This window comes from Psittacula echo (genome assembly GCF_963264785.1).
Source record: "Psittacula echo genome assembly, chromosome: 2".
NCBI classification, from domain to species: domain Eukaryota; kingdom Metazoa; phylum Chordata; class Aves; order Psittaciformes; family Psittacidae; genus Psittacula; species Psittacula echo.
The window spans coordinates 54,659,919-54,677,033 of record NC_137737.1 but is presented as its reverse complement, the minus strand read 5'-3'; the positions used below and the strand labels follow the sequence as shown (position 1 = coordinate 54,677,033).

The 17,115-nt window shown below is 40.2% G+C and overlaps 1 protein-coding gene across 1 annotated transcript in view; it reads left to right on the top strand.

The window, feature by feature from the left end:
- Positions 1 to 17,115, top strand: part of SCN5A (sodium voltage-gated channel alpha subunit 5) — a gene marked incomplete at both ends in the record, with an annotated part of 172,527 nt that overhangs the window by 128,757 nt on the left and 26,655 nt on the right. The window contains 2 exon segments of the mRNA XM_080610362.1: positions 3,713 to 3,867; positions 8,070 to 8,243. Of these exon segments, the coding sequence (XP_080466488.1) occupies positions 3,713 to 3,867; positions 8,070 to 8,243 (329 nt within the window).

Genomic DNA, 17,115 nt, shown 5'->3' with positions numbered 1-17,115 from the left:
GGGAGGATTTTTTCTATTTTTCTGTCTTTCTGTTGATTTACCTATTACCCAAAAGGCCATGGTGGAAATGGGTCAGTTTACTCTTCAAAAAGACGTAGCTCAGCATGAATTACAGTGGCAAAACTAAGTCCTGACTAAATCACAAGGTGTTCAGCTTCTTCTGCGCAACCAGTTCCCTACTAGCATTGATTTCAGGGGGATAGCACAAATCTATTAGACAAGGCAGTATGAGTAATGCTGTTACAAGACATGCCAAAGGATCTATTCGTGCCTTGACACTTGCTGAGCTAAAAGGTGTTAATTAATAGTCTTCTTTGTGTAGATAAAGTAGCTTCCAAAAACTGAAGCTGGGCTCTGCTGATCACCTGTCTTGTTATAGAACCCAGCTGGAGTTTTGATTGCTCAGACCACCACCAGCTCATCCCTTAGACATTGGTATGTTACCTAGATTTTGATTTCACAGAAATGGAAAAACACAACCTATTAGAATGCTGACCAAGGTCAGGTAAACTTTTTTAGTTGGGTTATTTGAAGCTTCCAGTTCAGCATTTAAGCTTGAGTCAAGGTCATCAGAACAGTAGGCTACCAGCATTGCAAGAGAGTCCAGAAAGCACAGGCATGACATAACAGTCAGTGAGAGAAATCAGAAAATTTGCCCTGCAAATAGAACTTAAATAATTCATTAAAAGACCTGTTTTGGGTCAGTTTTCTTTTTATCTTTGCATTTTCTTTTTTCCTGTTTGATTTATAGATAGTTAAAAATAGCATTTCATCTGAATTCCACCCAGCGTGGTTATTCACGGAAGTGCTACTTGACATTAGTAATTGTATCAGAATATGGTCTAAACATTTCTGAATTGGGCCCAATCAAAAGCATGGGACTTAATAGCGCTGTGATTTTAGGCTGACTCATCTGAGAAGCTATTTTGGATTTTTCAAGGTATTACTGTCAGTAACTAGGAATTTTTTTTTCAGATTGGAATTGCATGAAAGCCATCAAAGAGCATTATAAAAAAAAGAAATATTAGAGGCACTAGCTGGTTTTCTGCCTTAAAAATACCTCTCTGTACTTGAAGATTATCAGGTGGAAGCTGACTGAATCAACAGTAGCCTGATTTTACTATTTTGGAAGTATTTTCCATCACAAATGAAGTGACTTTGGAACTCAGGATGCCCTGCTCATTAGTATTTAATTTGAAGGTAATCCCTAATTTTAGCTGTGCCTGGGCTCAGGTAATCATGTAGGCTCCCTGTGTTGCGGAAAGACAGAGGAAGCCTCCAGGGAATTATTCATCCAACTGTCTTACAGTGGGGAAAACCACTTCCTGGAAGATACTAACCTTTTCCAATGGTACTTACAGAGTATTTCTACTCCGTAATAGCATGACAGAGCATGTCATGCATGTTACTAGCTGAGCCTAGGCATATGCCTGAGACAAAAAAATAAAAGCCAACTATCCATCTAGGAAGTAACTTAGGAGAAAAGAGGAAAAAGTTTCTGGACAAATGTTTAAAGTCAGAAAAAAGACTGGGTTTTTTTCCAAATTGAAACTCTTTATGAAAACTAGGTAGGCTTGTGGAAAGTTTGTTCTGCTAGAAGCAATGTTTACTTCCAGTAGAAAGGGGGATTTCTGCTTAACATGACAAATCCACACTTACATAGTCAACAACCTGGTCTTCCTGATCAAAAGCTGAGTTGACAGTGAGGGGGCCAGTGTATCTGCGTAACAGCATGGAGTGTGGACCAGACAACTAAAAGATAGTAATGGCCATACAGGTTGTGGGGTGCAAAGTGGTGTAAAAGGTTTCTGGCAGCATTGTTAGGTGATTCAACTAATTGCCCCCTCTGTCATGTCATGCTGGTGGGATTATACTGCATCTCTAAGCAGAGTAGCCATACAAGTATGTTAGCTTAAGAGTCCTGGTATCATGCAGTATTGCACACCTGAGGTCTCTTCCATATATCTACTTCCCAAAATGTACTCAAATCACACACATTACCATCTGTGAGCAGTGTACCACTTTTAGCAAAAAGTAGCGACTACTGTGACATCCTTTTTTCCCTTGACAAGATTTTTTGGTGTTTAGGACTAAAGTACTTAGAAGGATAATACTCACCTTCTTTGGAGTGGTTCCTGACCTACTACAAGGCTGAGAGCTGGTTCTTGTATTTCTATCTTCACCTAACACTATGTCCTAAGTTTGATTAATTTAGTGTATTCCAACTGAGGCCAGGATTTAACTGAATTCCAGAATACAGAGGTAAACTGGGAACTGGTGCATGCCTGTGTGATGCAGGCATTTATTAAGAGAAAATGTAAGCGAGTGGTTCATGTATGAAACATCCTACAATTCTTCTACCTCATAGCAGGGATCTGGGATAATAAAAACTTACAGAAAATACCAGGAGGACTGCAGCAAACTTAGTGGCTCTCTTCCTCCTGGCAGAGCTTGCTGCCAGCACAGCCCCACTTCCAGCTGCTTAGGAATTCCGGCATCCCAAGAGTTGCAGTTGATCTCCTCGCATATCACATGCAGTTCAAGCGCCTCAGTTATGCCACCTTGAATTAGCAGCATCTGCTCTCTGCATAACCTTGGCACTCACCCTCTTTCCTTCCTGAGCTTCCTTGCCTAAATATTATTTCTACTTGCATTACATCACTGTAGTGAGATGTCCTTCCCTGGCACTTCTGAGCAGTTGTTGTATGCTTCAAGACATTTAATGACCTTGGCCACCTTTCAGCTATGGAAGTGGTTGGCCTTTGCTTTTTTTTCTCATGAGACTCATAAAGCTCCCTACCTGAGTCTCTTTCTGCACAATACATGGATTAAATGTAGAGTAAAACCCTTGCTTTTTGAAAATTAAGTGGTTTCTAAGGGTCATTCTCATGAGCAAATGTTGTGAAATTTGAGTCAGATTACCTGACATAAGGCTGAATGGCCAGCCTGGGAAAGGACAAGTCCTGGCTACCAGGATGTCCTCTCAAAAAAGTTCTTGCACAGCACAAGGCAATGCACATGATATTTGTCACTAAGGTCTGAAAGTGCTATGAAGGGTCAGTGGGGAACCTGCTGTGGACTGGATATCTAAATTTCTGCTGACATCAAAAGGGGATTTAACTGCCTAAATACATTTCCAAAGTTGCTCTAATGCCTTATTTAAGTCCAAGAGATCAAAATCTGCTGCTTCTTTTGCTGTCTGAGTCTCTTCAGCACGTTGGTCCTATCTGCACTGTAGCACCTCCACCTCTCATCTCTCTTTCATCAGATTGCCACTTTTAATCAGTGATTCTAGTGGTGTCATAGTACCAAGAAAATATCCTTCCTCCATTCAAAAGGATATGGAAACTATTGGCAATATCCTGCTAGAGTCATTAGTCCAATCAGGGGTGCTTCCCAAGCTCAGCTAATACAATGTGATCAACCTAGGGCACTGGTCACTCATGGCCAATATATTCTGTATCATTAAAATAATTGGGAGGAATCACTGGAGTGTGTTTTAAGTAATTTTAAATGTTTTTTTAAGAGATGAGTGAGAGGAGGAAATGAAAGGCAGGGCAAAATGGAGGTTGGTAAGAATAACAAGGGAAGAAAGACTCCATGCAGCAGCTTATTGCTAGAAGAAATCTTGTTGAGCAGCTCCTTATTGCAGCTTTAAGATTTAAATATGCTTTTTTAACAATTGCTTTATTTTCATTTTGCTCCTTTTCAGTTTGTGTGCGATTCTTCCCATGCTGCTCAGTGGATATCACAAAATTTCCAGGCAAAATTTGGTGGAGGCTGAGAAAAACCTGCTACAGAATCGTCGAACACAACTGGTTTGAAACTTTCATCATATTCATGATCCTGCTGAGCAGTGGAGCCCTGGTAAATGAAACTGTATTTCCTGGCTGGTTGAAAGTGGACATGGGTCTCAGAGAAGGTGTTCTCCAGTCTCTAAGATCTTATGTGCTCTGATGATCTTTTCTCAAAGCAAAGCAAGTTTGGGGCTAAAGCATGCCTTAAGCTTTTCTGATTTCACCTGCCTTTATCATAAGGTGGGGAACTTTATTCTGTTATAATGTAAATTTGTGACATGCACATGTTTTGAAAAGCAAATAACAAATCCTTATGGAAGTCTGTGTGAGGAAGTATCCCAGCATTATTAATTCAGGATCCCGTAACTTCTCTGTGGTAATTCCCAACTGCAGGTTTGCATTTTGCTCCAAGAATGGGTTTTGGTTTGGCTTTTTTTTTAGCACATTTTCTAACCAGCAAAGCAAAATAATGAAAGACACAGGGGGCACTGAATCAGTGCTACCGATGAAGTTTGTGGGTGCCTGTTATGTTTTGAATGCATCTTAGGTTAAACCACTGTACCTTCCCTGCCTCCTGTCTGCATCTGAATGAATGTGTATCTATGGAGGCTGATAGGTCATTGCCCAAGACTCTGATAAGGCATCCTCTCCTCCTGAGATCCCGCTATGTGCTGGGATTATCCTCTCTGTATTATCAGCCCTGGATTCTTCATAGCAATGGCAGCATATATTTATGTTGCTCATTTACGTGTCAGGAGTGTCACTGAAGTTGGTGGGATTTCTCCCAGGTTATTATGCAGACATAGAGCAAAGGGGTATCTCAAGAGTTTTGCAGGCTTTGATTTGGTGGTCACTGATTCAAGGACTGAGAAGCCTGTTATATGAGGAAAGGATGAGAGAACTGGGTTTGTTCAGCCTTGAGAAAAGAAGGCCCAGGGGAGACCTTATCACAGTGTTCCAGTATTTAAAGGGTGACTTTACATCTACAAAGAAGATGGAGACTCCCTTTTTACAAGGAATCACATGGAAAAGATGAGGGGTCATGGGCACAAGTTCCTTCTGTAGAGATTCCAACTGGACACAAGAGGAAAATTTTTCACAATGAGAACATTCAGCCATTGGAATAATCTCCCCATTGAAGTGTGGTCTCCCCAGCACTAGACACTTTTACGTTTCACCTGGACAGGGTGCTGGGCCATCTAGTCTAAGTCATGCTTTACCTAGAAAGGTCGGACCAAATGATCCTTGAGTCCCTTCCAATCTGGGATTCTATGATTTTCTTCTCCGTAATGGAGTAAGGAGTACACCTGTTAAATACACCATGCCTGGACAGGCTACTTTGTATTTCTGGAGGTCAGGATTAACTTCAACCAAACAGATGAATCTGCCTTAAGTAGTGAGAAGAATATCACCTTAGAAAGGTGCCTGCTTCTTCTCATCAGAAATAATCTCAGCCAGAAAGGCACGATGCAGGATGAGTGGGAAGGTAGCGGATTTACTAAAAAGACCTGGAGAGAGAACAAGCAACAAAAACGATAGAGTAAACTACATCACAGCACCACACAAAAGCCAAACACCCTACTGGGCTGTGTAAATAAGCATGTTCTTCCACTCTAGTTGGCATCAAGGAGGCCTCAGCTGGAGCTCTGGCTTCAGCTCTGGGCATTGCACTTTGGGAAAGGCATGGGCTAATTGAAGAAACTCCAGAAGAGAGCAGTACAAATTATCAGTGGCCTAAAAAAAAGAAAACACGGAAGTAGTGGGTTTATGTAGTTTAAAGAAAGTCTCTGCAGGGAGACAAGGAAGGTGGAGATACATAAATGTTGATGTGAAAAGGAAAGGGATGGATTGTTCTCCAAGTCCACCAGGGATGGGCTGAAATTTCACCCAAGGGATTTCATTTTATTATGAAAAGTAAGAGACTGGAAAACTTGGGTAAATAGTAGGCTGCTAAAAATTGTCATAGCTTTGCTGAAATCAATGGAGTCTGACAGTTTTTGCACCATCTTGAGAATCAGCATGTTAATTTTTTAACGCAATTTAGAGGGGGCATGTCACTTGCTATAATACACTTTAGATGAATACACTTCCTTACATATGTAATTAAAAGTGCCTTAGATACTGAACACTGCAATATAAATCTCATTTAATTTTCATTGCATGCACTCATTTACTTCTTGAGATTTTCAATTTAGCCAGTGCAATTCTGTATAATGCTGCATTTTCCCACATACCAACACTGCACTTCAGTATTTGGACTAGAGGCGTTGAAGGCAACAGACAACTTTTTTCTTCTGTTATTCTGGGGTGAGCTCTTCCAAAAACTGAGCTCATCCTGCTATGTCCCTGGGGCATGCTAAGTTCTTAAGGGGGTTCAAAAGCCAGTATATATTTGTGTGGTAGTTAAGCCATCAGAATATATCTACAGCTTACTGAAAAGAATCTGAAAACCCTTCCTATGCATTTAAGCCATAAGCACCCAAACTGGGAGCTTGTTTTTTAATAGCAATTATGGATAACACTGCAGGTATCCTGCTTAACTCTTTAAACACACAAAGCAAAGCAGAAAAAAATAACCCTTAATGATGTTTTATATTGCAAAGATTTCATCCATTGGCACTGTGAAAACATGCGAAGCACTGCAGTTTTGTCATTTGGGTAACAGCTCTTGCAGAAGTACAGTGCACCTGAGGCATACAGGTAGCATATTTTTCATCCCTTATTAATCTGCTTCCTGACTCACAGTGTGTTTTTAGTAGTCAAAATGCAATGTATTTTTTGACAAGTAGTAGAAAATAGGGAGAGCAAAGGAGGGAGAGAAGGAAATCACTTTAAATAGTTTGTTGTTATTTTTGCAGTAATTGCAAAGTACAGCAAGTCATCTGACAAAGTGAATGAGTCCCTACAAGAAATTATAAACTCCCATCTCCCAGTGTATTGTTTTCTGTGGCTTTCTCCAACAGCTCTTTCACACCCTTGAAATATCATTTTTGAAGGCAAGACAGGAGATCTAGTTGCAGCGAAAACATCACCCCAAAGTGTGAGGACAAATGGACAAGCTTTGGCACAGGCTGCCAAAGCTTTCTTGTCAGTTTAATTACTGTTCCCTGGCAGGCAAAAGAGCAGTGTGACTGCTTGAGTGACAAGTAACACACTTCTTCTATCTCCAGGCACTGGGTGTTTGCTAACTTTTTGAAGTTCCTCAGAAAGTAGCTACAGATCTTGAAATATGTAAATGCAGATAATGAAGATGATTAGCACAGACCCTCTCAAATAATGTTGTTTCTCGCTGCTAAGTGCTCTGGATCACTCGATGTGATGAGAGAAATATATCAAAGTTTGGGTTATCCAGGTTTCAGAAACACAGGAGCAGCTTGTGTAATGACAGTCACTAGAGTAGCTGGTAAGAAGATTATAACCACTGCTAGACTTGGAAGCCCCAAAAAAGGCTTATATATGCAACCCTGATGCTAGGATCCAGCCTTTTATTTAACATATATTAAAAAGTGAAAGCTAAATTACAAGACGATTTATTTGTTTTACTTTAGTAGGTGTATTGTTTTATATCTTAAACACTTTAAAAGGGTTATTAAGTTGCCTGTATTTGCTACAGATACTGAAGGTCTTTTGATGATGCCCTGCTTAAGATTAGTTAGAGACACAGATACCTTGACCTTTAAAACATAATTGTTCTGTTAAGTGAATAATAATGAGCATTTCTTGAGGCAGATAGCTGTAGCTACCTGAAATGTGGTGGCTGAACAGAAGCCAGGGAACTCTGGTACTCTATAACACAGGCAGGATAATAACCCAGTTTTTCATCATTAGCAATAAGATATTATTAAGCTAACTGTAAGGGTCAGATTCTACCTCCTGAAGACAAGGGTCCTATGCCCTGGGACATCTGAGATCCCCTGATACAGTGGGACAGCTTGGGGTGGCAACCTGCTCACAGACTCACGTTCCCAAATTCAGGGTGCTTAAGCTCTTCTTAAACTCCAAGCATGTCTAGTCATTACAACCAGTAGAGACTGGAGAAAGATATTTAAGCATATGTCCATTATTATAAGGGAAAACTGATCAGATCTCTGTTAGATAAGCATCAGTCCTCTTTGTGCCTATGCACTCTTTCTGATGGTAACATTCAAGTATATCAGAAATCACAGTCAATATAAGATATCTCATCAAATAATATTTCAGACTTGCAGTGCAGCACCCATGCTTTCCAACGCACTTCAGGAGAAGTTTTTAATCAATGCTTTGTACTTCCAGGCTTTTGAAGATATTTACCTTGAAGATCGAAAAAACATAAAAACGATGCTGGAATATGCTGACAAAATATTCACTTACATCTTTGTCTTGGAAATGCTCCTGAAATGGGTGGCTTATGGCTTCAAGAAGTATTTCACCAATGCCTGGTGCTGGCTTGACTTCCTTATTGTAGATGTAAGTATCGTTTTGGAACTACAATGCTTCTTGTATTGGATTTTATAATGCGTAAATCTGGCAGCTTTGTGTTTGCAATATGACAACTGTCACTCTGATTCTTAGCAATAATCCTAGGTAAAGCTTGAAGGAGGTCTTGATATGTAACTGTGTATTCCCAGGAATCAGCCTGCCAGAGCAGAGAATACCTCTTTGTCTCATTGCATAGAGGTGTTACCCTGCTAATTTGAGTCACATTCGCTTCTTATCCCTAGGAACTTGTTGTTTCTTTTACCATTTAACATCTTGTTCTACACTCACAGCTAGCACAAGGTCCGGTTACCTCCAACTGCCCCACATGACCTCGACACACAAGTCTTTCAGCAGCTTAGAGAAGTTGTCCTTGGCGTAGTTTCCCAGTGAGGCTGCCAGCGGCATGTAACAGTATGTTCAGTACTGTCTCCAAGGTATTTACCAGTGAAGGAGTCCAGCAGAAGGTGTCAACAGTCCTCTTGTCAAAATGATTTCACTATGACAAAACCTTACAAAATACTCCAAATCCCTGAAATATCACAAAGCATAGTTCTCCTACAAGGATAACCTGTGAAAGCAAGTAATAGTTGAACAAAGGGAGCTGATGCCCCAGGAGCGTTGCTAGTACCAGGCATGTCCTCTCTGAAGTTTCACATTGCCTGAATGAGGTTTAACCTTTCATCACAGTGTATCAGTAAGAAAGAAATTATCTCCCTCAGGCCATTTCTTACTAGCTGGAGGTTTTAATATGGAAGGCTGGCAGAGCATTGCCATGCCTGTATAACTTATTAAACTTTTGACAAATTATTTTTCCCCATTTCATATCTGAACCTTGACTCAAGGGAGAACTGCATTTTCTTTGGCCCCAGTCCATGAAAGCACTTCAATGGGACAATTTACTTGTTTGAAGTTACGGACATGTGTAAGTGCACTGCTGGATCAGAGCCTTTGGAAGCTTCTCCAGAGCTTTAATAAATTGATTTATGAAAAGGAAGTTATTTTCATAAATTGTAGATCATAAATTCCTCTTTGCATACATGCTTGGAAACCTCTTAAAGGGAAGGTACTAATTTTCCACAGATTAGCTTCAACAGAAGAGGAAGGCCTGGTTTAATTACCTAACCACAACACTGGAAACCACCAGTTCCTAAGGTCAATCCCCAACACTGTGCTTACTGTAGTTTAGGTTGAGTGACACAGCTTTTCTTTTCTGGTTTCTCCATTTGTAAAATGGGACTAATAGGACTCACCTAAAGTATTGCATGGGCTTCCAGTAATTTGTTAGTGAGTAATTGTTTTAATGAGCTTCTGAAGACTAAAAGGGCTGGATGAGGGCTGAATATTGTCACAGCTGTACATTTGGAGCTCTGCTGCATCAGAAACAGCTTGAAATGAGTTCAGTACTTGTTATAAATACATGTTTTGTAGCATGACATTGAATTAATACCAAAGAGACTAAAAAACAAAGCTAAATTCTCTCCTCTGCAAAATAAAACCCCTTGGAACAGGAGCTACACAAGAATGTAAAGTCAGTATGTAAGCATGAAATTTAGCTACATATATGCCTTTAAATGGTGGGATTTGTGACTATAATGACAGACTGTAGAGGCAGCCACAGGTTGGCTGGAGAAAGGGGCTTCACCTTTCCTGTCACACATCGAGAGCATACATGGCATAAAAGAGTGCCATAGGGAAAAGGGGTCCACGGGTCCCTGGAACTTGTCTTATCCCCAGAAAACCCACCCAGAGCCTTCTTATTGACCCAGCATTTTTTAATTTTCTTAACTCACATTTAAGATGGTTGTGCAGGCTTCCAATCTAACCAAAAAAGTTACTCACCCTTGAGCTGTTTTAGTTATTGGTTGAATAGGAAATCAATAGGAAATTGCTTGCCCTTTAGTGTTCTCTGAATAAAGCTTTTCCCCATGCACCATTCTTTTCTTCAAAGTCATTTCCCTATGCTGATTGTGAGAACCTGGTACTATATTTTTAGCGGGTTTAACAGATGCTTTTCTCCTACCCTACTGCTTACAGCCCCTGCCACTCTGAATTGGCAAAGTAACATGCTATCATTTCTCCAGCACACTTTTTACTTTAATTTACATTTTCTTTTTGGTCCTTTGAGAACCAAATCACTGCAACTGAGCTGCAGAAGGGAGTGAATGGGTGAATTAGCTGCTCCAAAAGGAGCAGATGAATCACTTGTATGATTTTCTCAAATTTATTTGTTTAAAATTATTCACTTAAAAATTCCTGATCTGCAAATTATTCATTAGCAGTTTGGTATCAGTATTCAAACTTCAAGCTGTGATGGTTGATTTTTCATTGGACATGTGAAACCATCTATCATCTGTGTTTTCTCATTGTACAAATGCAACTCAGAATCCTTTTTCTGTTGTGAATAATTCATAAAACCAGCTCAAAATTTGCAAGTATTCACTATTTCTAAATGGGAAGTGAGCCCAGAGAGCGTATAAGCATATTTTGTGTGTGTGTGTGTGTGTTTGTGTGTATGTAGCCTGCCTTGTGAAAGACCCTTGACACTGATTTGGACCATCGGAACAGCAAAAGCTCCATCTGATGATTGTGGATTATTAAAGAAAATTGTGTCTTGCAAAATCTGAACATCAAAACACACACTAATCCACAAACTGAGAGCTATTTTTGCTGGATGTAGAATCCCTAAAGGATGATCTGTGATAATGGGCTTCTCTGCATCTCAAAGTGTGCTAGTGTAGCAAAACCATAACAGAGTGCTTTTAAACATATTGCAATACAATAAAGTCCTATCAACAACCCTGCAACAGATTTCTTTGAAAGGAAGGGAGAAAGGAGTAATTAAACCACAAAATGCAGGCTCATTTCAGCTTAGGGCACCTGGGAAAGATTTCTTGGATGTCTGCTGAAATTGGGATATACTGAAAAAACCAGCATTAGTGTACATCTATATGTTACCACCCTGCAAATAACAAGTATACTGCTAAAAGTACCCCTCTTCTGCACTGCAGATATAGCCTATCTATTCTCATGAGTTGGAGTGGTGGGCACTCAGTCCTCAGCTGTTTTCAAATGAGAGAAAAGCAGACACCATGGTATATCTGAAGTGTAGACAGACATCAGAATCACCATCAAGAATGGTGTTTATGCACAGTCCTCTTTGCTAGGATTCCCAGGCAAATATTTTCACAAAGAATAGATATTTTCCAAGCATTCATGCAATCGAAACCTCTTCATACAAAGCAGATTAAACAAGGAGTCTGAACTTGGCCAGGGACAGAAGTGCATGGATTCAAAACAAATGTTTCTGAAAAGTGCTCTCAACTAGGCATGTCCTGCAACAGGCAGAGACGGGGTTTAAAACAAGGGACAGATAAACTTCACCGGTTATGCATGCTGGTGTCATATTTGATGTTCCTTTCAATTGTTTCCTCTGACCTATAAATATTATCTTGGGCTTATCTATTTGAGCTTCAGCCAGTTGATTCTGAGCTATGTCCCAGTCTCTGCTGACAGCAGATGGATAATTCCATTGCAGTGGTCAATTCGGGAAAGGCATCAGTCTGAAGATTAGCATCATTCAAAGACTGGAGGTGTTGCAGTCAACAGCTTCTTTGCTTGCTGATCATTCATTGAAGGCAGAAGGGAGAGATCAGTACCCTGCAGAAGCTGTCATGAGAAAGCTCTCAGGAAAGAGATGTAAAGACCCTAACTCATTAGGAAGAATGCTCAGAAAAAAGGTCACAGCCAAGTTTCATTGCCTGTGGCATACACAGAAAAATCTTCTTAAATGGGCACTAGTGTCATCTCTCCACAGAAGTCCATTATCACAAATCCATCATCTCCATTGCAGCTTTTGGGTTCAATTTAATTGTCCAAAAGTTAGTCCCAATCCAGGCTTAAAAAACCTCCTAATTGTCATTTACTGGTTTTAGAGATGAAGGTTTCTCCAGAAATACTCTCTAAGATTATTCCCTTTTTCAAGATCTGATACTTGGAGGAAAGCTATTTTCTTAAGCAATTGCTATTTTAAAGATCCTGGCAGCCTCCTTTCCCTTTAGCCATCTCCATTAATGGGCCCTAACGCTGTGTCCTGCAGCAGGAAGGGGAAGATCATCTCTTCTCAATTTTTGTCTGATGCAAAAATTTCTCTCTAGCTGAGTCACCACAGAGAAAGATTGCTCCTTCCATCATCCCTTTTCCCTAGGAGCCTGCTCTGCCACCACATAGGCAGGGAATCACAACGGCTTTAAGAAGTATATCTGTCTGCAAAGTAGTTCAAGCAAGGTTCAGCAATGGATTTGGAGGCCAGACATCTCAAATGAGTGATTCAACAAATCCACTAGGCAGGATTCTGTAGATGCTTTTACAGAAGTAAAATAATACGTACCTTTTGAACACCCACATACCTTTGTGAATTTATAGCACAACATGTTTCTGGTGTTTGCCTGAAGCTGCTGAGTTTGTACATACAGATCTGTATTCCCCATTGAGTAGCTTTCCAAATTTCCTGTTTGCTGCCAAATTTCCTGTTTGCTTGTTTGAGAACTGCTCATGGCTGTTCAGTCATTAAATGCACCATCATTTTTGCTGGATGCTTAAAAATATACAGATACTGCATTTTTCAAGATAGTTTTCTGAAAAACGCTTGCTCTGAGATTTCTACTTTGGACACTTTACTGCCAGGCAAATTAAGAAGCAGCTAATTATCTTTGCATTTGACATGAACAATCTAAAACAGTCTTTCCATCTCTAGTTAAAAATTAAATTGAATTAAATTATGCCCTTGTGTTGGATTGTCTTTAAGTGACAATTAAAAACTTGCTGTGTGAAGTAAATATTGATGGGGTTATGATTACTTTAATTGTTTTTTCCATCTGTATTCCCTGTTGATTAGCTAGGTGATTTCTGTTTGCTTTGCCACTAATTACATAATCTGTTGCAATGTGTTGGGTAATCCAATCGGTATTTTGGGGAAATCATCCTAAACGCATGTGAATTTTGTCTGGTTTCTGTTCAGAGAAGCACATGGGAATTGAATGACAAAAATGTAACTAAGGCAAAGTGAAAGTAATATAGCTTGTTACTTGGAGAAGCATCTTAAAAGTGAATTTATTAGTGCTATGTGTGAGTTATGAAAAATCCACAGGCTATAACAGGGCACTCTCACTTCAGAGTTTGGTTTTGACTAGTTTTTTTCCAGTTCCTCAAAGCAAATGCTCGTGTGGGATTTTTGATGGCATAAACCTCCAAGATAACTCACAGGAAAGAAAATCCCTCTCCAGAAGCCTGGGAGCCTGGTCTGAAAAAAAAAAAAAAATTTAAAAAAAAAATAATAATAATAAAAAAAAAAAAGCTGATTTGCTACATATTGACTAGTTCAGGATAAGTGAAAAAAAAAAAAAAAAATCCACATGAAGATGCGATAAGTGGTTTTAATGTGTGTTAACAGGTCAGCCGTGCTATAAATCTCCCTTCTGCCACCCCACATTTTATCTCAACATAACACACAAAAACATCTAAATGTCTTGTCTTATCTTGGTTTGCACCTCATGTTAGTTACCACATAGATGCTAAAAAGAGAGCAACCAGGCTTTGCCAAGTGGAAGCACAAGCTTGGTTTCAGACAAAGCACAGCTAGGACAAAGCACACTGCAGCTGGATGGAAAGGGACAGTAAATGAAGCTCACTGCCTTTCACCTTGTGAAACAGTTGCAGTATGAAAAATAACTGCAATTACTGAAGAATTTCAATTACTGAGGGAGAATTTCCACTTTTGAAAGTGATGTAGAAAAACCCCATCTCGACTCAGATTGGGCTGAATTAGGTTTACCAATCATTTTTACTTCTAAAAGTTATTTAAAGATGGAGCACTTTTCAGTGTCTTTTTTTAGAAAGATGTGCTTAAAAGGAAAATAATGAATAAAGCCCTGAAGCTCTTGTATACAGCCTGCTTTGGCCCTTTCCATTACTGTGGGTGTAGCAGCCAAATTCCTTATGCAGTGTTCTGTCTTGCACGAAGGACCAGGGCTGGGAGGGACATGTAGGCTGTAATTAACAGTCTAGACAGAGTCCCACATTCTCTTCAGGGACACAGGAGGATTATCCTACAGTTCTCCCTTATGACCAGCACCTTCACAACCCCAGTTCTTGCAGACTGAAAAACATCTTCCCAACACACTTGTGGCTCCATCTAGGATGCCCAGGGGCAGCTCAAGGGAAGACTGGTGCCAGGAGGAGGGGGAAGGAAGAAGTGAAGGGAGAAAAGCAGCCTGCAGAGAGTGCAGAGATTCTTTACTGAGGGGAGAGATTGAAGGAATTGGGATGAAACTTGAAAGCTGTGCCCCAGTGATATAGAGACCTTATGCAAGCCTTCTTCCTTAGTATGACTGGCTTTGGGGTGCTTTATGCTAAGGCAAATGAAGATTAGGACTCCTACTTGTAGTACATACTGCTAATTGTACCATTGTCTTTTCTGGCAGAAATTTAGGATCATATAATTTTTCAGAATTATCTGATCCTTTCTACCCTAGCATATTCAGTACATTATCAGGATCAATAAGGTTAAAGAATCCAACTAAACAGGTGATTTTCAAGCTAGGGCTGTCATATTTCCCACATCAACTTGGCATGTTTTGCATTGATTTGGAATATCTGGTTAAATAAATGCTTTAGGGAATCATGAAAATCCAGAACAGCATCTTGTGGAAACAGCCAGAACACTTTTTTTTTTCCTAATTTTGCATCATGTCATATGTAAGTAGAGTTGATCCTAATCCTGCCCAGAAATAAACATGCCCTCAGCTCAGCACCTCAACTCCACAGGCTGGGATGGAAATGCAGCAGAGTTGATGGGGTTGAGCCACAAGGGAAATGTTCTTGGTAGTCACTATGCACACCCCTGGCAATATAACGCTATCTTCAAATAATAAATAATAATCAAGCATATTCACATCTTCCTGACAACAGTGTTCAGCATCAAGAAGGTACACTGGAATAAATTGTGTGGTGATTTTGGGAGACCTTTTTAAGGGGAGAATATCTTTTCTCTTCAGCTGCCCTAAATCAAGGCTGTCTCCGTACAGTGTCTGGATAAGAAGCAGAACGTAGCTGATGATGAAGAAATTCTTTTGCTCTAAATCCCAGCAGAAATACCAGACTTTTCAAGGCAGCTGCACCCACACAGACACCACTGCTGAAGCAAGGAGAAAGACTTTGGGTGTTGGCCAAGTTCTGTCTGATCAAGGACTGTCATGTGGTTCCAAAAGTCACAGTGATCCCTCTGTCATACCTACCCAGTGCTGATAAGTGGGACCCAGAGGTGTGGCAAAGGTGTCTGTTTGCAGTGAAAAGGTGAAGTGAAACAAGCTGAAAATCCATTTGGAAAGGGTGGGGAAACTGCAGATCAATAATTCACTTTGGTGTCTTGCTGGATGTAAGCTCGCAGCAGCAGGTCGTTCGACTCACCCTCAGAAATTAGCTGAGGTTTAATTCTTGATTCACAGCCATCCGCCTTTGGAATTGACTGAAGTTGTTAGAAAAGCCTGAGCAGGTGTGAAGGAGGTGACAGATTAAGAGAACAGTGAGACATAAAGAGGTTCTTCTGGAAACCTCCAGGAAGCAATTAGGATGCTGGAATGATTTATTTAAAAGCATTTAAGCCAACAGGAGTGGCACATGGTGTTTGCAACAAGGCTGACCTCTGAAAGGAAACATTGCCTTGAAAGGCATGGACACGAGGACCAGGAAAGAAGCAGAGCAGATGGAATATTGACAGTTTCAGAGCTTTAGTTTGATGGGGAAATGAAAAAAAAAAAAAAAAAAAGATGAAATATCCCAGAGAAAAAAAACAGGAGTGGATGATGTAGAAGCCTTTTATAACCTGAGTTATAAGAAGTATCATCGAGCTTTCCAGGAGATAATTTTTGTTTATAATTAATCTAGGCACTCGTATAGCCCATCATATTATAATACACAAGAGCACTCCATAAGCAATAATGAACTCCACTGTCAGTGAGGGAAGCTCTTCATCAACTCATTTCCAGACACACTTTCATCTCCATGCCATGGACTAACTTCAGAGCAACCCTAAGCTGTTCATAGTCTTTACTTGAACGTCAGGGTTGTAATGCAAGGAAACAGGTAGCAGAGGTGGGAGTTTAGTTTAGGGCAATTTAGTCTCTCTCTAGGGTCCTAATTGAAAGACTGACTTTTAACTTTATGCCCTTCATTCATAACATGCAGTTTCTGGATTGGCAGGTGCAATCATACGGTTAGACATCTATAGGGTAGAAAATGCAATGTCAGAGTGAAAGGGTAAAGATATATTTTTAAAAAGACAAGGTGATTAATAAGCATCTTCTCAGAAATGGTAGCTGCTGAAGGGAACACCAACCTCTTTACAAGCCCTTTTCTCCCAGCAGTATTTCGGAGTTGCAATAAGAACTTCCATGTCTTTCAATTTATTTTCAAATTCCCCTTTCCCTGTAGTTTTTCCAGTTTGCATTTGGGGCACAGACTTAATTTTGTTCCTTTTCAAGTCAAGAGGAGCAACTTGGGACTACAGGCCTGGCTCTTAAAGACATTGGGCTGCTGTTCGGGCTGTGAAGATTTCTTTGGCTAATCCCATCCTTGGCATCAGGGGACAGGAGAAACCAGACTGGACTGAAAAGAGGCACCCAAAGTAATCCAAGCTCTCTTTCTTCTACTTCTTTCTTTTTCTTAAAGCACAATTAGAGAGGGACAGGCAGGTGCTCCTGGGGCACATAAAAAGCTATTTGAAAGCACTGGGGGCCTGCATTAGCTGAAACTGCTTATTTAAATAAGTGGCCAAAGCTTTCAACTCAGCTGCTGTGTTCCCTTT